This window comes from Zootoca vivipara, chromosome 6 (assembly GCF_963506605.1).
Source record: "Zootoca vivipara chromosome 6, rZooViv1.1, whole genome shotgun sequence".
Classification (NCBI taxonomy): domain Eukaryota; kingdom Metazoa; phylum Chordata; class Lepidosauria; order Squamata; family Lacertidae; genus Zootoca; species Zootoca vivipara.
The window spans coordinates 18,029,182-18,050,728 of NC_083281.1; the positions used below are offsets into that span (position 1 = coordinate 18,029,182).

At 47.5% G+C, this 21,547-nt stretch overlaps 1 protein-coding gene across 8 annotated transcripts in view; it reads left to right on the forward strand.

Moving 5' to 3' along the window:
* The window catches only part of RYR1 (ryanodine receptor 1), a 158,554-nt gene that overhangs the window by 35,219 nt on the left and 101,788 nt on the right, over nt 1-21,547 (forward strand). For 7 of the 8 annotated variants that reach the window (XM_035118948.2, XM_060275549.1, XM_060275548.1 and 4 more), the window contains exons 3-12: nt 1,034-1,138; nt 8,033-8,107; nt 9,509-9,587; nt 10,951-11,063; nt 12,787-12,880; nt 14,242-14,338; nt 16,230-16,304; nt 18,547-18,703; nt 20,336-20,500; nt 20,901-21,022. In XM_035118948.2, the coding sequence (XP_034974839.2) occupies nt 1,034-1,138; nt 8,033-8,107; nt 9,509-9,587; nt 10,951-11,063; nt 12,787-12,880; nt 14,242-14,338; nt 16,230-16,304; nt 18,547-18,703; nt 20,336-20,500; nt 20,901-21,022 (1,082 nt within the window). The remainder of the gene's footprint in view (nt 1-1,033; nt 1,139-8,032; nt 8,108-9,508; nt 9,588-10,950; nt 11,064-12,786; nt 12,881-14,241; nt 14,339-16,229; nt 16,305-18,546; nt 18,704-20,335; nt 20,501-20,900; nt 21,023-21,547) is intronic. The other variant, XM_060275546.1, reaches the window with a different exon arrangement.

Below are 21,547 nucleotides of genomic sequence, written 5' to 3' on the forward strand. Positions count from 1 at the left end.
AGATGATCGGACCGGAGTTTGGTGGCTGCAGTCAGGGTCAGGGAAATTGTTATGTCAGACTTTATGACAGTGGCCTGATATGATTTGTTTGAGTGTTGAAACAAATGGCTTCAGAATACCTCACTGGAAATGATTAGAAAACAAATAATTACCATAACCACGGATTGTTTTCCAGCAACAAACTGTAATGTGAAGCCATGGTCTGTTGAAGGCTTATAAACCATGGCTTTTTTCACTGTCCTCTGGAATCATGCCCAAACTCAGCAAACTTGCTAGTTTGGTCACTCCAGATGCTTGCAGAGACTTTGGAGAAACAAGCCACAACTCGCTTGCTTGTTAGATTATTCGTGATTTGTTGAATAAACCATGATCAGAATGAACTAGGGGCATACCATTATGTGCAAACTTATCTACTGGCTGGTAATAAACTAGAAGAGACAAGAAAACCTTGGCGCAAAACTCTTGTGCTTTGAAGACTGCCCCAGAATCTGATGTCCATGGGTTTGCGTGGTTCCAGTTAATCATGGTCACTGGGATGTGAGGGTGGGGAAATTATAGCGGGGGGGGGGGGGGGAGACTGGAAGGGCCTGTGAGAGCTGCTATGGGGGCGAGACCTGCCTATAATCTGGCAACCTTATCAAAGTCCCTGGTCTATGGGAACCAAGGATCCAGAGATCACGCTAAGGGTGGTCAATTTCTGTGCGTCTGCCATAAAACTTCGGGAACAAGCTGTGCTACCACAGTGACTAAGGCCTTAAATGGCCATTTTAGGTTATATTTTAGTGATTAAGATTTAACTTACATATTTTTAACTGCTGTTATATCTGTATTGTCCCTGTTATACCCGATTGCAAATTTAAATGTATCCCTATTGTGTTTTGTGACTTCCCTGATACTGTATGTGAGCTGGAACTGGTATATGATTGAAATAATAAATCCATTATGATGATATGGGAACACTAACCACGCAATGTGTTTTTTTTTTAAAAAAATAATAATAAACCAAGCAAACCTGTGTTTTCTACACACACAGAAAGTCCCCCCAGATCTGGCCATATGCTGCTTCAGCCTGGAACAGTCCTTGTCCGTACGAGCTCTTCAGGAAATGCTGGCCAACACTGTGGAGGTGGGTTCTGATGTAAGTACAGCTAACGTTCCTTCTTCCCCACCACGTCATCAATGCTGGGGCAAGGAACTTTTTTCAACCTGAGAGCCACATTGCCTCCTTCCAGGACAACCTTCCAGGGTCCACCACATGCCTGTGGGTCGGTGGGGCCAGGGGCAAAAGGGGGTGGAGCAATGAAAGTAAACTCGGCCTCTGTACAGTAAAGGAGCTTCTGAATGCGCTCACACACCCTCTTGTCCATGCAGGAGTCACAAGGACACATCCCATTCAGGGAAGGACTGAAAAGCAAGGCTGGCAGGGTGTGTGTGTGGTTTGGAGAGAGTCACAGGGTCCAAGTGGAGAGACCTGGAGGGCCACGTATGATTCCCCAGAGGCCGGCGCAGCTTTGTCCTAGAAACTCCGCACACATTTTAGGATTCCGCAGAGTTATGCAGGTGTCCAGCCCCAACTTGCAAAGGGTGGCAGGAGCCAGGCCACTAGCAATGCAATGAAATGAGGGGCTGTTACATGTGCCCTCATTTCCCACCCACCCCATTACTCAATGGGTAACACTCAGGGCAAGAGGCCTAAACAGGACTATGGTGCCGTCCAGATGCCTGGCTTCCCAGTTCACCCCACAACAGCCTCCAACTGGTTTAAAATATTACCTGGTTATGTGCTCTGAGGGTATGGTTAAGAAGATCGCTCCATGCATGTTTGGAGATGCGGTGAGAGCCAGCCTGAGCCCCATCCGCAATGGGAACATCTAGAGCAGGTATGTGTGGTTGCAGCGGGTGGGTGGCGGCGTCTCTGATGCTCGCCGAGGCGACCAAGGGTCTCCAGGTGTCGTCCTGTGCTCGCCTTGGCATGTGGTCTGAGTATCAAGCGTGGTTTATCTTTTCTCCCTCTTCTTTCCTTTGGCTTCTCAATTCTGCTGGCTGACCCTCTAGGGTGTTGACTTGGACAAGTGGGTAGGTGCCGACTTCGCTGCCGTGATCCCACCCACCCATGTCCTATCCTTTCTAAACCCCTTCTCTGCCTTTTTCTCCCTGACCCTGTTTTGCTGTGTGCGCACCCGTCTCCTCTCCTCTTCCGGGGGGGGGGGGTCCCACCTCCCCATGCTTAGCCAGAAGCAGGTGTGTGTGTGGCAGGACTTAGGGGAAAAACAAGCCATCTGGGGTTGGGGTTGCAGGGTCCCACAAATCCCACTTCACAGCCCTCTAGCAGGCTCCCAGGACAAAGACCAGAATCTTCGTCATTTTGACCACATGCAATAAACCCCCAGCTCTCCTTCCCTCTCCCCAAAGTAAATGGGTACCCTTAAAAAAAACAAAGCAAACGGATATGCCTCTATCCATGGAATAGGGTGGGTGATGAGCGAGCTTGCATCTTCTTTTACTAGCTTCAAACCTGTATCTCTAGCAACAGTCTTGATGTACAGAAATTCAACAGGCGAAGCTTTTTCCAACATGGCTATCATGTGAAGGGAAAAGGGATTCGTTGCTTAATTTCTGTGGGTCAGGCTGCTGCAAAAGGCACAGAAGTGGGATCAGTAAATCCTTTCGTAGAGTATGAAGGTGGAGGCCTCTAGCCAGAAAGGGTTTCTTGCATGAACAATCCACTTCAAGGGGCTTCAAAACCATTAAGCACCTGTTCCCCAAGTCCATGGATTTCTGCTGTATGGAGAAAGGCTGTAGCTCAGTGGTAGAGCTTTGCATGCAGAAAGTCCCAAGTTCAATGCCCGGGGTCTCCAGGTAGGGCTGGAGGTCCTTGCCTGAAAGCCCAGAGAGAGACGCTGCCAGTCAGTGTAGACACCACTGAGCCAGGTTGGACCAACAGTCTGACTCGGTAGAAGGCAGCTCCCTGTGTTCCTATGTTGCACCCTTTCCCATTCGATAGAGCTCAGGTACCTCTGCGTTTGAGCAGCAAGCGATGTCTCCTTGCATGAACAAGCTTCTCTCCTCCTCCAAAGGAACTGTATTGTATTTCCAGTCCAAAGAGGGTGGCGTTCCCTAGCTAAACTGTGGAACTTGCTCCCATAGGAGGCAGTGGTGGCCACCGACTCCGATGGCTTTGAAAGAGGATTAGGCAAAAGTCACGGGCTATTGATGGCTGCTAGCCATGGTGGCTGCACTCTGCCTCCATAACAATGGTGGCAGCAATGCTTCTGAATACCAGTTGCTGGAAACCACAGGAGGGGAGAGGGCTCTTGTGCCTGGGGTCTTGCTTCTAGGTTTCCCCAAAAACGCATCTGGTTGAGAACAGGATGCTGGGCTAGGACAGACATCCCCAAACTTTGGCCCTTCAGATGTTTTGGACTACAATTCCCATCTTCCCCGACCACTGGTCCTGTTAGCTTGGGATCATGGGAGTTGTAGGCCAAAACATCTGGAGGGCCACAGTTTGGGGATGCCTGGGCTAAGAGGACCATTGACCTGATCTATCAGGCTTTAGTTCTGTTCCTGTTAAAGTCTATAGTGTTGTGGAAGGTTGGATAGCTCAGTTTTGGGAATCTCCTTCTAGGCGAGAGCGCAATGAGAGGCAAGCGGGGGTATCTTGTCTTTCTCCCATGATTGAAACCAGGTGGAACCCCCTTTCCCTCTAAATAATTGCCCTCTCCCTCTCTCCTTCGAACTCCTCATCCCTTGATCCATCTCTCCAACACACTTCCTCTTCCACTAGACTTTTCCATCCTTGGCTGTGGTTACTCCTTCCTCAACCCAAACTCCTCCATCTTTTCCCTCTTCTCACTTCATTGCATGGTTCCTACATGTGAGCAGGGAGAGGCTTGCACACTGGGGCATATGTTGCAAGCTGGTGATGGAGCACAGTATGTCAAAACTAGCGTGGTTCGCTTCCAGAAGACCTCTTCCTTCAAGCACTCATCTTGATTAGTGTGTACGATGTTTGTGGGAAGGTTGTGCGGCTTACACTGTTTATTGGGTGTTTTTTTCCAAATTGTTTGGAGGGAGGTTAGAGAGCATCATGTCTAGGGAATGGGGCGAAATTCTGTTCTCCCTTGAAGGCGGACCTACTTAATTCACACTTTCTGAAACAATATTTGACATGAAACACAGGTGTCCTTGGAAATTCACACTTCTCTGAATTTTGCAATGCGGCTATTTAGGTCAGGGTTTGTCAACCTGGTCCCTACCACCCACTAGTGGGTGTTTCAGGATTCTAGGTGGGCGGTAGGGGGTTCTATGGCACAAGCTGAATCCTCCTTCCATCAAGCACTGTTGGGCAGTAAGGAAATTTTACCATCGAAAAAGATGCATTAGTGGGTGGTAGGTACAAAAAGGTTGACTACCCCTGATTTAAGTAATGTGTACAAAAATGCATACTCCATGCTAGAGTGTGCATAAAGCGTACATATATTGCTGAAAATAGCGTGCAAAAATTCACTGTATACTAGGGGAAGTAGTTTTGACATAAAATGTGTTAAGTTAGGCAAAATTGCATACGAAATTGTGTGTGTGTTAAGGGAAAGGCACACTAAATTATGGTGAATTTTCATGTGGACGGTAAAAACCATTTCAAAAACTGATGTAGAAATGTGGAGTGGTGAACATGCAACTGGAAAAATGAGAAACCAAGAGAAACGAAAACCGACACATTTACCAGTTTCCCTAATCACATCAAGCAATGGTTGTCCTACACTTCCCGGTGTGTTTCCCTGCCACTTCCCTTACTGCATACCAACCAACCCTGATTCCTTATTTATTTGCTTTTAGAAGTGGCTTTGTTGCACAGGGGTGCCAAATCCACTTTAATCGTGCAACCTGAATTTTGCCTGTGCGCTGTTGAATCCCACCCACAGAATAGCGACAGTCTGGAAGCGGCCGAGATGGTTTGCACTGTGAGATGGAGCAAGTTGCCGGGATCTTGTTGTGTTTGATCTTACAAGACAAGATGGAGCCACGGTGGGCAGTGGGCCTACTCTCCATCCCACCCTTCTGTGATGCTTTGTATTCTTTGCCCCCCCCCCCGCTCTGCAAAATGTTGGCCGTGCCCCTCCCTCCCTGGTGAGGGCGCTGCTTGGGAAACAGTGACTGGCACCACAGTGCATTGCAACATTCTTCTATCAGCAACTAGGTTCCCATGATCTCAGAATGCAGCCTGCCTGACAATGATCATGTGACCTCCGCAGGGGAAAACCCATGGGGAAAACCCATGAGGCATTGGCTGTCATGCCAAACCATGGGGCATGCTGCCTGCCTGATATATTGGGTTAAAATGGGATAATACCCAGTATGCTGCTTTGAGCTAGATTTAACAAGAAGTTGGGCTCCTTCTCTTCTGGGGTTGGGTATACAGTCCAAACGAAGCGCGATAGACGTGTGAACTGCAGTAATTAAAACTGCTCAGTAACCATCGCATGTGCTGTAATCACATGGTTTTTAAGGCCCAGGTTGTTAAAGTCCGTACCACAGAGTAATACAGACCTGCTGTAATGATCGCACAGCAGTCGTTCCCAAATTGTGCATGATTTCAGATCCCTGCAAGAAGTAAATTGATGAAATAATAAGCGTTTCCTGTAAGGTCCTGGGCATGCCTCTCTTTAAATCATTCTATGCGTGAGTGTGTGTCTTCATTAGGGGTGAGTAAATGGTTCAGTCCACACCCGTTGTTGAGAGACACCAGCACGGTCCGCCTTCGGAGGCTGTCACCTGGTGTGTCCATCTATATATGGGGCGCAGGGAATGACCCTCCTCTGAGAGTTGCCCGTTTTGCTGCATCCTGAAGTTTGCTCTTAGGGAGGCAAGACCGGAGCATCACAGCCCCTCTCCTGGAAAACCAAGCTTTAACTGTATTTGAGTATGACGTAAAACTGAAGGCATTCACTCTTCTTATAAACCCAAGAGTCAGTCTTTTCTTCTGCAAGAGAAAGTGTGCCTCCGATTTTAATTCCGAATGGGAAAACGGTGCGCTCTGGCCATCAGAAACATGGCAGACAGTGCCATCCCGAATGTCATGGAGTAACATGGTCCAATTATTCACGACCCCTTGTGCTGCTGCAATATGACCTTTGCCCTGATGGTAACAAATAAATGCAGTGCTTTTTTCTGGGGGTTCCCTGCATACCCCTAAACATTTTGTGAATCTTTGTTTTGTCCATTTACTGTGTTTATTTTCCCCGATTTGAACTATAAAATGGTGATTTTATGGAGTCAAAATGAGAGTACCCCTAAACATTTTGTTTTAGGAAAAAGTACTGTATAAATGCATCCTGACAATATTTATTGCAGCAATGCGAGTCATGCAATAATGACCTTAAATAGTTACACATGTACAATATATGTGCAATAATAATATGACCTGTGAACCTAGGGTCATTTATACTGCAGATGTATACACTGGCAACTATGGCTATAAATAACATAGCAAAGGGGTCTATGTCATTATTCCCATATTTAGAGCAGAAGGGATGACTGTATATTTTGTTGTGGTATGGCCCATTATATATCAACTATTGGCTGCATCCAACGTTAAGAGCTGACTTGTTGAAGTGGGTCCCCATGCCTAACTTAGATTAATTCCTCTCAATGGGTCTACTCCAAAGAAAACTTAACAGGATACAACCCTATATAGATATATAGGTATGAACTGCAGTAAGAACGGCTATTTTTTTTTAATCATGACAAAAACAGATGCCAGTGAAATGCCAGATCCATTGTAATGCCTCGTAACGGTGATGTTGACGCATGTATGGTGGACGCAAGCCTTTTCCTTGGCTCAGTTGCGCATATATATATGCCGTGCCCCTCCCTATATATATAGTATATATATAGTATATATATAGTATGAGAAGAGTCTTTGCAAATGGCAGCCACCACCTTTGGGCTTGGCAAGTATGGCTGTACACATGTGCAAGAGAACCAGGAAGCTGTTCTTTGCTGAACACTTTTGAGGCCCATAAGCAAATCCTATGGACAGTGGATGTGACTCTGCCTTGTTCCCTGCTGGGTCCCTTTGGAAGAAATGGCTCTGAAAAAGAAATTATTCAGTGCTGGTGGAAATCTCTTCAGGAGATAAAACGGGTTCTTTATGTGGGGATAGATTGTGGGGAATGAAGCCGTGTTTTACTATTGTGTGGACAGAGTTGTGTGGTAAGCTGATTGCCGCACTGCCCTGCTGAGGAGAATTTTACCTCACGTCAAGTGCAGTTGCATGGTAAAATTCCTGGTTCAGACAGGTCTCTGTGTCCACCCATTCTCCAGGTCATCCCATAAATTTCCTGGTCTTCTTTTTGCTGTCTTCTATGTGTGTGTTTTTAAGAATAAGAATAATAGTTGTGCAGTAAAATTCCTGGTTCAAACAGGTCCTTTGTGTCCACCCATTCTCCAGGTCATTCCATAATTTTCTTGGCCTGCTTTTTGCCATCTTCTATGTTTAATAATAATAATAATAATAATAATAATAATAATAATAATAATAATTTTATTGCACAACAGGTTGTTTGTTGTTTGTTTGTTTGTTTGTTTGTTTGTTTGTTGTTGTTGTTGTTGTTGTTGTTGTTATTGTTATATTGATACCCCACCCATCTGGGTGTAAAAGCTGAGACATGGAGCATGTTTGCTTGGATCAAATGGGAGTTGTTTTCACAACGCCATTTTCAGGAGTTAGGCCTTAGGCCAGACTTCCATTTCTTGGTTTCTGTTTTGCCAAGGCCTGGGACCCAGTGAGCCACTTCAGAGTGCATTCCAGTAGGCCCTTCAGGAATCTTTGGCCAACCTGGGGCGCCAGCTGGGGCTGATGGGAATTGTAGTCCAAAACACCTGGTAAGCCCCAGGTTGGTCAAGGCTGCCTTAAGGAAAGGTGTCAGCCACTTGTATTTGCCGAGGGGTGGGGATGAGGGTGCTCTGGGTGGGATTGTCCACTTCACAGACTGAGTTGGCTTTCTCTTTTGCCCTGTCACCCCCTCAGTCTTCTCAAGGTGGCGGACATCGGACACTCCTGTACGGACATGCTATTCTTCTCCGGCATTCCCACAGCAGCATGGTAAGGGGGAGGAGGAATTGGGGGAAGTTGTGTGTCTTGAAGAAGCAGGAGGGGAAAACCAGTGCCTGCCGACTCCAAAGGCCGATGGGACAGGGAAGAAGCAGCTGCTCCCCAGCCATTTTGTGTTCCACGTCCCTGTCCCTGAGCCAAGCAGATTTATTTTCAAGTGTGTGTCATGTGTTCCCCTCCCGGGATGCAGAAATCGCAAGGAATCCCAAAAGGGGTTTTAGGAGGTGAGCACATTTCTTGGCCAAGACGGTGTCAAACGTTGAAAAGGCTGAGCGGCGTTCTGAAGGACAAATATAAGTTCTAAGTCAAGAAGCTGAGGTCATCCAGGGTGTGGTGGTGCCGGTTGCAATTTCCTTCTGTGTCAACATTCCTTGTGTGTGTGTGTGTGTGTGTAGAGCTGGTCCTTGAATGGTCATCCTTGAAATCGAGTGTGTATTCGCTTGCCACTGCTGATTTACTGCTGGAATTATTCCTTGAAGTGACGTTACATGCTTGAGGGGAGGGGAAGATCTTGTTGGACTCCAGCTCCCATCATCTCCAGCCAGCGCGGTCATTAATGATCGGGGAATGATGGTTGCAGTTCCCCATTCCCGCTTTGTTATTGCTATGGTTGTTATTAATTAATGAATTAATATAGAGTCATGAGGTGCCAAAACGACTTCTAAGCTGTTTGCAACCATAGAACTAACCCACAATTAAAAAACACAATGACCTTAGAGCATCCTTAATTAAAATACACAAGGAGGCCATATTTGCCTTGTGTTGGTCAGCAGCAAGCAGCACCCCATTGCATTGCACCCCATTGCATTGGTGTAGTGGTTAAGAGCGGTGGACTTGTAATCTGGTGAACCGGTTTCGATTCCCCGCTTCTCCACATGCAGCTGCTGGGTGACCTTGGGCTAGTCACACTTCTCTGAAGTCTCTCAGCCTCACTCACCTCACAGAGTGTTTGTTGTGGGAGAGGAAGGGAAAGGAGATTGTTAGCTGCTTTGAGACTCCTTTGGGTAGTGATAAAGCGGGATATCAAATACAAACTCTCCTCCTCCTCCTCCTCCTCCTCCTCCTCCTCCTCCTCCTCCTCTTGTTTTCAGCAGCCCATGCTCTCTGCACTACAGGCAACTTGCACGGGGGTTGTGTTTCTGGTTGCTATGCATGTGCTGATCTCACACGAGTCAGAAGTTGCCTGTACCTCCTTTGGTGCAAAAGATTATGGCCACACATCTATCTATATGCATTTATAAAGTTACATTTTAAAGCTGCAATTTAAGGTGCATAAACCAGAGTGGTTGATCTCCCCAGCACACGCACACACACACACACATGCACACACACACACTTGAGGTTAAGAACTTCAGAGAACGTTTCTTGATCTTCTTTCCTTCCCATTTGTAGTATTTGAGCTGCCTAACCACATCCCGCTCCCTGACGGATAAACTTGCCTTTGATGTGGGCCTTCAGGAGGATGCAACAGGTATGTGATTTTGCACCCCAAGGAATTGGCACCTCGTGGGTGTTTTTGTTTGCAGGAAGGAAGAGGAGGAGAATATTCCTAGCTCATTCTACATTCCAGGCACCGTTCAGTGGCAATGGGGCTGTGTTGAGTCTCAGAGGGGTAAAGTCCCACTCAGTGCCAACACAGAACAAAACAAATCTGCACGCAGACAACTGAAATTCTGCACTGATGGGTGGGTGGGTGGGAATAATTTTGTGACCTGGCTACATGATGCAAATTGAGCAGCCTTTAATGAAATGTTATTGGGTCAAAGTGAAACATAAATTATGCAAGCTGCTCAATTTGCGTAATTTATGTTGCACTTTTGCCCAATGAAATCTCATCAATAAAACGAGTACAAATCAGCAAATCAGCTTAATACATTAAATATAGCTGGATTGCCCCCTCAAGGAAAACCTAGGTAAGTGGTTCCCAAACTTTTTCTGGCCACCCCACCCTTTTCCCATAAACTCATTCCCTATGCCCCTTACCCTAGCCTATAAAAACATTCGGAATAGCAGTTTGCATGACCCACTTAGGTAGATAATAACACAATAAAATTCAAAGCCGTAACAATTAATTGCACATTTATTCAAAATCCAGTTAAAACTGTTCAGTTTAATTGATGAACTTGATCCACGGTTGCCAGCTGTTCATAGTAATTCCCCCCTCCAGCGCCTCCCTGCCGCCCCCTTGCCTCTTAGTACCCCCTTAGGTAATAATAATAATTTTGGGAGGCTTCAAACAAAATATTAAAATACAGAAATCCATCAAACATTAAAAGCTTCCCTAAACAGGTCTGCCTTGAGATGCCTTCTAAATGGGGGACCAAGGGTAAAGGAACACGGGTGGCGCTGTGGTCTAAACCACAGAGCCTAGGGCTTGCCGATCAGAAGGCCGGCGGTTCAAATCCCCGCGATGGAGTGAGCTCCTGTTGCTTGGTCCCAGCTCCTGCCCACCAAGCAGTTCGAAAGCATGTCAAAGTGCAAGTAGATAATTAGGTACCGCTCCGGCAGGAAAGTAAACAGCGTTTCCGTGTGCTGCTCTGGTTTGCCAGAAGTGGCTTAGTCATGCTGGCCACATGACTTTGAAGCTGTCTGCGGACAAACTCCGGCTCCCTCAGCCTATAGAGCGAGATGAGCGTGCAACCCCAGAGTCGTCCGTGACTGGACCTAACGGTCAGGGGTACCTTTACCTTTACCTTTAGGTAATGCCACCGCCTCCCAGGTGAACAGATGAGTCTGAAGCAGCCCACTTAAATGCCGATATTGTAACCCCTGAGCAATAAAGGAACATGGCTAGTGTCTCGTAGACATCTGCCCACAATCTCTCTCACCATTAGGGGAAGCCTGTTGGTGGACCATCCATCCTGCCTCCAAGCAGCGATCGGAAGGGGAGAAGGTGCGCGTGGGTGATGACCTCATCCTTGTCAGCGTCTCCTCTGAGCGGTACCTGGTGAGTGTGTGTCTGTCTGTCTGTCTGTGGGAGGACTTGCCTTCTCCCCTCTCTAAACCACTGAGCCTCTTGGGCTTGCCAATCGGAAGCTTGGCGGTTCGAATCCCCACGACGGAGTGAGCTCCTGTTGCTCTGTCCCAGCTTCTGCCAACCTAGCAGTTCGAAAGCATGCCAATGCAAGTAGATAAATAAGTACCGCTGCAGCAGGAAGGTAAACGGCATTTTCGTGCGCTCTGGTTTCCATCACGATATCCCATTGCACAGAAGTGGTTTAGTCATGCTGGCCACGTGACCCAGAAAGCTGTCTGCGGACAAATGCCGGTTCCCTCGGCCTGAAAGTGAGATGAGCGATGCAACCCCATAGTCACCTTTGACTGGACTTAACCATCCAGGGGTTTACCTTTACCTGTTATGGGGGTTCTTCTGACCCCCTCCCCTTTTGGGGAGGACATGCAGTGTTGTAGGAGGGAGGAAAGCCCTGTTGCTCAAGTGGAAGTTCTTGCCCAGGGCTTCTGCTTATGGGACCCATTAAAGTTTACCCCCACCCTATAAATTTCCAAAGTCTATGTGAGGGCCAGCCTCACATTTTACATTTAACATGTACTTTTTGGAGGGTGCAAGTAGCAGCCGCTGGGGGAGTTGTTAACTACTATGACTGCATCAGGTTGCTGTGTCCAGGGGGTGGGGCAAGAGAGTTTCACCCTTTCCTTTACCTTGATTGAAATTGCTCCTCTGAGGTTACTGTTTGCTCTGAGAGGAACTCCCCCAGCAACTGCTACTTGCCCCTTTTCGAAACACACATGTTAGATGCAATGACACCTCGAGTGTCATGCCCATCAATCAGGGGTGTAGAATTTTTCCAACCTGAGGGGCATATTTCCTACTGGGCAACCTTCCAGGGGCCACTTACCAGTGGTGGGCAGAGCCAGAGGCAAATTGGTGGGGCAACAGATGCCTTGAAGTTGTGCTGCTTCACCTGTTTCACCTTGCCTTAGTTTGGTGTGGGCATGTCATGGCTACTCAACAGGGAGCTAAAACCCTCTCATGCTCAGGAATACTCTCATATTTATTGCCACTTCAGCAGACCCAGGGCTGAGCCCTGCCAATGAAAACATGGGCTGCAATTCTGATTCCAGATGAAGCCTTGATTGAATGTGGGTTGAACGAGGTAACTGTTAGGTGGATTTGTAGCTGGTTGACTGACCGAACTCAAAGAGTACTCATGAATGGTTCCTCGCCATCCTGGAAAAAAGTGACAAGTGGGCTGCCCCAGGGTTCTGTCCTGGTTCCCATTGTTGTCCAACATCTTTCTTAACGACTTGGATGAAGGAATTGAGGGGATGCTCAGAAAATTTGCAGATGACACCCAGCTGAGGTTAGATGGTCATCTGTCATGGATGCTTTAGCTGAGATTCCTGCATTGCAGGGGTTGGTCTAGAGCAGGCTTCTTCAACCTTGGCCCTTCAGATGTTTTGAGACTACAATTCCCATCATCCCTGACCACTGATCCTGCTAGCTAGGGATCATGGGAGTTGTAGGCCAAAAACATCTGGAGGGCCAAGGTTGAGGAAGCCTGGACTAGAGGACCCTTGGGGTCACCTCCAACTCTACAATTCTATGATTCCATGAATCCGTGGGGAATATTAAGCGCCTGATCTCACTCCCCGCCCGCTTTGTTTCTTCTACTCTTCTATGTCTCAACAATGTCCTTGTTCTCCTCCAGCACCTGTCTACAGCCAGTGGAGAGCTCCAGGCAGATGCCTCCTTCATGCAAACACTTTGGAACATGAACCCCATCTGCTCAGGCTGCGAGGAAGGTATTTGAATTCTTAGGGTGTGGTTTGAGGTCACATGATGCAGTCACCTTGCTGAAGCTAAGCAGGTCCTGGTCTGGTCAGTGCCTAGATGGCAGACCACCCAGGAACCCCAGGCCTAATAATAATAATATTTTATTATTTATACCCCGCCCATCTGGCTGGGTTTCCCCAGCCACTCTAGGCGGCTTCCAACAGAAGTATTAAAATACAATAATTTATTAAACATTGAAAGCTTCCCTAAACAGGGCTGCCTTCAGATGTCCTCTAAAAGTCTGGTAGTTGTTTTTCTCTTTGACATCTGATGGGAGGGCGTTCCACAGGGCGGGTGCCACTATCGAGAAGGCCCTCTGCCTGGTTCCCTGTAACTTGGCTTCTCGTAGTGAGGGAACCACCAGAAGGCCCTTGGCACTGGACCTCAGTGTCCGGACAGAATGATGGAGGTGGAGACGCTCCTTCAGGTATACTGCACCGAGGCCGTTTAGGCCTTGAAAGACCTACATTGAAAGACCTTGAAAGACCTACATTGGCTCCCACTACGTTTCCAAGCACAATTCAAAGTGTTGGTGCTGACTTTTAAAGCCCAAAGCAAAGTTCTTAACCTGAGGTACTATTTCTGGGTTAGCAGAGTTTGTAACCTGAAGGGTTTGTAACCTGAAGCATTTGTAACCCGAGGTACCACTGTATTAGTGAAAACAGCACACAAAAAGTTATGTTACATTAGGGAAGATGGCTTACAAAAATAATGCATATTAGTAGAAATTGCATACTGGAATGCTGATGAATTTTCACGAGGGCTTTTGAAAAATAAATAAATTGTAAACTGATGTGGAAATGCGGAGAACTAAGCACAGCACTGGAAAATTGAGAAATGGAAAGAACAGGATTTATCCAGTCTCTGCCTATGTTACCGGACTATGATAAGGCTTACTCGGGCCACATTCGCACCATTTGGGGCTCCCCGCAAAGAATTATGGGAGCTGTATTGTGTTTATCACCACTGAGAGCTCTTAGGAGACCCCTATCCCCCCCATAGAGCTATAAGCACAGAGTGGTTTAACAATCCCTCTTCTGAGGGAACTCTGGGAATTGTAGCTCTGGCAGAGGAACAGGGGCCTCCTAACAACTCTGGGTACCCTTAACCAACTACAGCTCCCAGAATTACTTTCAGGAATCCACGACGGTTTAAAGTGGCACCGTAGCTCTTCAAATGTATGGCGTGAATGTAGCTTGAGATGATGCAAGCAAAAACAATGCGAACCATGCATTTGCAATGTGCACTCTGGTGTACTACTCCCCCCCCCCCCCGGCTCTGCTTGTGATCCCACGCTCTCTAATCCCTATTTTTTGGGTGGTCCATGTAGGATATGTGACCGGAGGGCATGTTATGCGCCTCTTCCATGGCCATATGGATGAATGCCTCACCATCTCCACCACGGACCAGAATGAAGAGCAACGCAGGTGGGCATACCGTGCGGGGACTGTCAGCTTAAAAGTGGCGATTTAAAGAGGCGGGGGGGGGGGGAGAAAGGGGGGAAGAGAGAGAAGCCTCGCCCCCCAAATAGTGAACAGAATGCAGGAGGGGATAACAGAGGGGAAGAACATGCAGACTTTGAGCGCAGCTGTTACTGGGGGAGCAAAGTGAGGAGGAATGAAAGAACCTTTTAATGAGGGTGAAAGGGGAGAGCGCAAAATATGGTCTGAAGCTCAACATCAAAAAAGATCATGGCCACTGGTCCCATCACCTCCTGGCAAATAGAAGGGGAAGAAATGGAGGCAGTGAGAGATGTTACTTTCTTGGGCTCCATGATCACTGCAGATGGTGACAGCAGTCACAAAATTAAAAGACGCCGGCTTCTTGGGAGAAAAGCAATGACAAACCTAGACAGCATCTTAAAAAGCAGATATATCACCTTGCCGACAAAGGTCTGTATAGTTAAAGCTATGGTTTCCCCAGTAGTGATGTATGGAAGTGAGAGCTGGACCATAAAGAAGGCTGATCGCCGAAGAATTGATGCTTTTGAATTGTGGTGCTGGAGGAGACTCTTGAGAGTCCCATGGACTGCAAGAAGATCAAACCTATCCATTCTGAAGGAAATCAGCCCTGAGTGCTCACTGGAAGGACAGATCGTGAAGCTGAGGCTCCAATACTTTGGCCACCTCATGAGAAGAGAAGACTCCCTGGAAAAGACCCTGATGTTGGGAAAGCTTGAGGGTAGAAGGAGAAGGGAATGACAGAGGACGAGATGGTTGGACAGTGTTCTCAAAGCTACGAACATGAGTCTGACCAAACTGCGGGAGGCAGTGGAAGAGAGGAGTGCCTGGTGTGCTCTGGTCCAGGGGGTCACGAAGAGTCAGACACAACTAAATGACTAAACAACAAGAAGTGTCTACCAAAAAGTAAAATATTGCACCAAAGACAGCTCATGCTCTCTCTAACTCAGATTTTGATTCAATGCAAGCATTTTGTTATTCCCCTCCTTCCCCCGCTGTGTATGTAAACATTTTTAAAAGCCACTTTGCTAATGAAATGGAGGGCTGTCGTTGGCATAGCCATAGAGCCACTTGTGGTTGTGGGATCCTGAGTAACATCAGCCCTGCAAAGCATCCCAGTGCTGTTATAGACTCAGAGAATTGTAGACTTGGAAGGGAACACGAGGGTTATCTGGCCCAATCCCCTGCAACACAGCAGCCTTTTAGCCCAACTTGGGGCTTGAACCCATGACTCTGAGATTAAGAGTCTCATGCTTTACCAATTGAGCATATCCAGGTCTTGGCAGGAAGGAAGTTGCATATATTTAAGATTTGATTTGCTAGGGGGGTGAGGAGAGACAGAGAGGAGTGAGGGGGCCAACATGTTTGTGGAACATGTTTGAGGTGAAGGAAAAGGAAAGGAAAACATTCCCTTTCTTATCTACTCCCCCTTCATGCTTCTACACCCAGAAGTCCCTCTGACCCAAAGGTGCCCTGCTGCAAGGGCTGTGGGGGAGAATGCCCCTCCTATCCACGGAGAACTTTGTTTAGGGTCAGTGCGATACTGAGTTCTTACTCAGGCCCTTTATCCCTGAAAGGGTTAAAAAATCCTATCATTGCAAGACCAGCACAGGTGGGTTCAAGCAAGGCAGTGGCAAACTGGTGTCCTCCGGACTACGATTCCCATCAACCTCAGTGTCCTACAGCTGTACTTACTGGGGGAAGATTGGAATTGCAGCTGGAAACATCTGGACAGCATCAGGTTGGCGAAGGCTGCTGTAGCAAATAAGAGGCATTATTGCCATGTCTGGTAATTGAACTGGATGGTTTGGAACCCGGCTTGTGTAAGAGTTACACAGATTATCTTCCTTTTCCGCAGGGTGGTGAACTACGAAGGCGGAGCTGTCTGTTCCCAGGCTCGCTCACTGTGGCGCCTGGAGCCTCTGCGCATCAGGTATTAATCATAATAACAAATAATAGCAATGCTGTTGGGGTTGCTTGCCTCCCAAGAGCAGAGGCTCCCTTGTGGATTTGTCTGCCTCCAAAGCCATGAATGATGATGCAAAGGATTCTGGGTTGTGTTTGAGAGTGCAGAGTCAGTTTTCACTGGCTTTTGAGCCAACGAGGTATAAAATTTTATTTTAGGACTGTTCCTTTTAAACGTGTTGTGACGACCAGGGTCCCACTCTCTCTTACTATCACTGCGACACAGGAATCCAGAGGGGAAAACACCCACCCTCTGGTCCTGCCGCCTCAAAAATAAACCCCTTTTCCTAATGGGTTTCTAAGTAAGGAGAGCCTTCCAGCCTGCGTGACCTGGTACCTTAAGGAACTCTAGGCTGTCCCACGGAATAACCTCTTGCCTCCAGAAAAGGGTCTCCCTCAGTTGGATTCCCCACTGTAGAAGTTTGCCCTATGCACTCTGGCAACTCCTTGGCACCTCAGGTTACCCTTCTAAGCCTCCTCCGTGTAACTTCAGGACACAAACCGCCACCTCCCTGCCTGAGGTGAGTTTTGCCCTCTCTTGAGCCACCACGGTTGTGAGTCCTGGTACCTCGCTGGAAAAATAAAGACGGACCTCTTTTTGGCAAAACAGAGATGAAGTTTTATTGTGTTAAAAACATAAGGGTTTCTTTAACGTGTCATTTATTAATTAGCTTTGTTCCAGTTGTACAAAATAAACTCAGTCAAACATTTAACTTTAAGTTTTCCTAGCCTCTTCACTGTCTTCATACAAGCCACCACATAACACCACACCACACCTTCCTCCCTCTCCCTCCTCACTGACCAAACCGACACTCCCTCCTTTCAAACCGGGCACAGTCCCGCCCCCATCAGAGTTCTCAGTCAGTCAGGCTGGAGGTGGGTTAACTCTTTGCCAGCCGGGCAGAAATAAACATTTTAAAAGTGCTTCAATTTGTCACACGTGTCCTGGCCAAAAATAAATATAAGTACAGACAGTGTTTTGAACCCAAGGACTGGGTTAAAAATCAAGAGAATTAGAGAACAAGAAGAACATTCGTTCAAAGAAGACTGGAAAATGTTTGCTGAATTTATGGGGGGGAATTGTGTACACTTGAAAACGTTGGCAGCTTTAAGATAAATTCAACAGTGTAAATAAGTTTTAATGGAAGTAATAACGGAATACTGAATGGTTTAGCTTATATAAAATATGCAAGGATTTATGTTATGGAAAGAGAAGAGGGGAAGTCATTAATATTTTAAGGTTGTATAAATGTATAACTGCGGGAGGCAGTGGAAGACAGGAGTGCCTGGCGTGCTATGGTCCATGGGGTCACGAAGAGTCGGACACAACTGAATGACTAAACAACAACAACAACAAATGTATATTCTAAATTGTAAAACAAAATTTAATAAAAATGTGATGCCATGAAATGACACAATAAAGTGAAAAATACAGTTTGGCTACCTCTCATATTGGTATACAACCCTTCCACCTCTATGGCTTTATTTCTTGACCCTGCAGCAGCGAACGGAGGATCCTCCACATGCGGCTGCGGTGGCACGATGGCTGCTCGCACCGCCGAGCCTGGGGGGCGAGCACCCCGCGGGGTGCCTTCTTGTCGCCCCCCCCAGACATGGCACCCTTGCAATGCCACTGCCTGTAAGGAAGCCAGGACCCTAGGGGGCACTGTCTCCTAGTGACTCCCTTACAGCTTACTTTACAAAGAGTCTGTAATCCAGTAGTTGTCGAGGGGTGGAAGTCCTGAAACTACCAAGATTGTTTCGGGGTATTCAGCCGAGATTTTTAAAGCTAAATCTAAAGTTGCCTGATTTACTCAATGGTGACTATCTAGTCTTTTTATATATTGTATGTGTTCGGATTACTAATGTATTTGGATGACTTTGTATGATTTTATTGTTTGAACTCATGCCAATAAAGGCCAACAACAATAAAAACCACTAAGGGGAATTGCTCACAACACATCCTTCTTCCATGTGTAAATGGTGGGACTACTTTATAATGTTGTTTATGTATTGCAGAGGCAGCCGCTGGGCTGTTTCCCTGATGCTGTTGGACCACGGCTCCTGGCATCCTTACCTATTGGCCTTGCTGGCTGCAGGGGCTGATGGGAGTTTGAGTCCAACAGCATCCGAAGGGCAGCACATTGGCTACCCCTGATGTGTCCTAGTTGCCTGAGAGGGAACATACAGTATTTATTCCACCCCAACAGCTGGAGCGGCAGCCATATGAAGTGGGGGCAGCCCTTCCGTGTCCGCCACGTGACCACGGGCCGCTACCTGGCGCAGACCGACGAGAAGGGGCTGGTTGTGGTCGACGCTGAGAAAGCTCACACCAAAGCCACGGCTTTCTGCTTCCGGATCTCTAAGGTGAGAGGAGTCCTCCATGATTGCCCTCGTCGGAAGCGGGGCAGTCTGAGCAACAATTTAGATTCTCTGCCTTTAAGAATATACAGTGGTACCTTGGTTTACGAACTTAATCCGTTACGGAAGTCCATTCTTAAACCAAAGCGTTCTTAAACCAAGGCGTGCTTTCCCATAGCAGCGGGGGACTCAATTTACAAATGGAACACACTCAACAGGAACATGTTCTGCTTCCAAGGAAAGTTCACAAACCAAAACACCTACTTCCGGGTTTGCAGCATTCTTAATCCAAGTGGTTCATTAACTAAGCTGTTCTTACACCAAGCCACCACTGTAAGTACCCAAGAAGAGCTGTGCTGGTTCGGGCCAAAGGCCCATCTAGTCCAATATCCAGATGCCCCAATGGGAAGCCTAAGTGCAACAGAACTCTCCCCACTTGTGATTCCACGGCAGCTGGGATTCAGAGGCAAACAGCCAAGGAGGGCCGTTGTTGTTATGACTGTTGATTTATCCTTCTAATACAGGCATCTCCAAACTCGGCCCTCCAGATGTTTTGGGACTACAACTCCCATCATCCCTAGCTAACAGGACCAGTGGTCAGGGATGGTGGGAACTGTAGTCCTAAAACATCTGGAGGGCCGAGTTTGGGGATGTTTGTTCCCACCACCGTCCTAAGGTGAATTACACATAAGATAGGACTGCCTGGATTTTCCTGGACACAGCGAGGAAATGGGCTTGAAAATGGCACCCGTGCGGATTTTCGGTTATTATTTACTATTATTTTTATTTTTATTATTTATCATTATTATTAATTCATTTTCTCACCTGTCCCAGGGTGGATTACAGCCATTTAAAAATACTAAATGTTGAAAGTGGCATTGAAATAGAGAGAATCCAAGCACTTTTAGCAACAGCAAGATATAAAACTGAATCAGGTCCAACTGAACAGCAGAACTGAACATTCATTTCGGGCGGAATTTCTCAGAATCGGCAAAATGTCTGAGAAAACATGGATGTATGGCAAATAGGGTGCTATATATACAGTATATATATATGGGGAATGCGGGCGGCACTGTGGTCTAAACCACTGAGCCTCTTGGGCTTGCCGATCAGAAGGTCGGCGGTTCGAATCCCCGCGGCGGGGTGAGCTCCCGTTGCTCAGTCCTGGCCAGCTCCTGCCAACCTAGCAGTTTGAAAGCATGTCAAAGTGCAAGTAGATAAAGAGGTACCACTCCGGCGGGAAGGTAAACAGCGTTTCCATCACGGTGTTCCGTTGCCCCACAAGCAGTTTAGTCCTGCTGGCCACATGACCCGGAAAGCTGTCTGTGGACAAACGCTGGCTCCCTCGGCCTGAAAGGAGATGAGTGCTGCAACCCCAGAGTCATCTGCGACTGGACATAACTGTCAGGGGTCCTTTACCTTTACCATATATATTTAAAAGAAAAGCCCAAAAATATGTGTCTGAATGTAAAGATTGCTACTATGGCATACATGTACTGATGTTTTGTCTTATTGGTTTGCTTTTGAATAAAATAAACATTGTGGGTGAGTCCCTTCGCCAGCCTGTTGCCTCAATGTGCCCCTGCCCTGCCGTCCCTGAGCATATGGCACCCTCTGTTTTCCCCCTTGCCCTTTTAGGAAAAGCTGGATGTGGCTCCGAAGCGAGACGTGGAGGGGATGGGAGCCCCTGAGATCAAGTACGGAGAGTCCATGTGTTTCGTGCAGCATGTCGACAGCGGCCTCTGGGTGACGTACGCGGCGGCTGATGCCAAGGCTCTCCGCTTGGGGCTGCTCAAGAGAAAGGTGAGGCTTAACTGGCTGGCCTCCCTGGCTTTCTATCAGGGTTGGTGGCCTTGAGCCAAGGAGTCGCGCTGGGGAGGGTGAGCCTATAAGGTGCCCATTCAGCATCTAAAGCATGCAAGTTCCTCAGACTGGAGAGCCCAGCCTAAGTCTGCAGCTTTATAGGGCCAGGTGGAATCTGATTGGCTCCCCGTGTCAGCTGGCCTCTTTTGGATTGGTCGCTGCAGCACCACCATCCTCTGGCTATCTATGGCAGTGGCACCGCAGCACAGTGCCCTCTGTTGGCCAGCTGTCATAGTGGCACAAAGAGTAAAGTTTCCTAGGTCCCACTGTCAAGAGTCACTGGTTCGAGAATTCTCTGAGCGTCCATCATATATACCTGCTTTCTTCGCTCACCCTACAGGCCATCTTGCACCAGGAAGGTCACATGGACGATGCTCTCTCCCTGACCCGCTGCCAGCGCGAGGAGTCACAAGCCGCCCGGATGATCTACAGCACTTCTGGCCTTTACAACCAGTTCATCAAGTAGGTGCCAGGCAGATTCTGCTCGTGTGGAAACCAAGAAATTGACCGCTGGAGTTATGTTCTGTGCCTGACTGTCACCTGCCTGACTGGCATCTTTTTTGTGGTTCCATGCTCCCCTCTGTCATCCCCATTGACTCATACATTGTGGTGCCATGGAATGTTAGCAAGCATTCCAATAGATGTGCAAGACTAAGATTAATTTGTCGCAATGCAAAACGAAACTGAACTGCTCATAGGAGGGAAGAGAGAGGTCAGTTTGGCGAGAAGAGAAGCAACCCCTAGTAACAGGAGGAGCTGCGGTACTGGGTTTATTCATTGAATTTCTATCCTGTAATTCCTCCCTTTGATTAAGCAGCCATGAGGTCTAGCAGCTTGCCATGTTTCAAGGCCCAGAGCTGAAGAGGTATGGCGCTAAGGGGAGCATTCCACAAAGTAAATACAGTGGTACCTCTAGTTGCATTCCGCTCTTGTTACGGACTTTCAGCTTACGAACGCAGCAAAGCCGGAAGTGTTTACTTCTGGGTT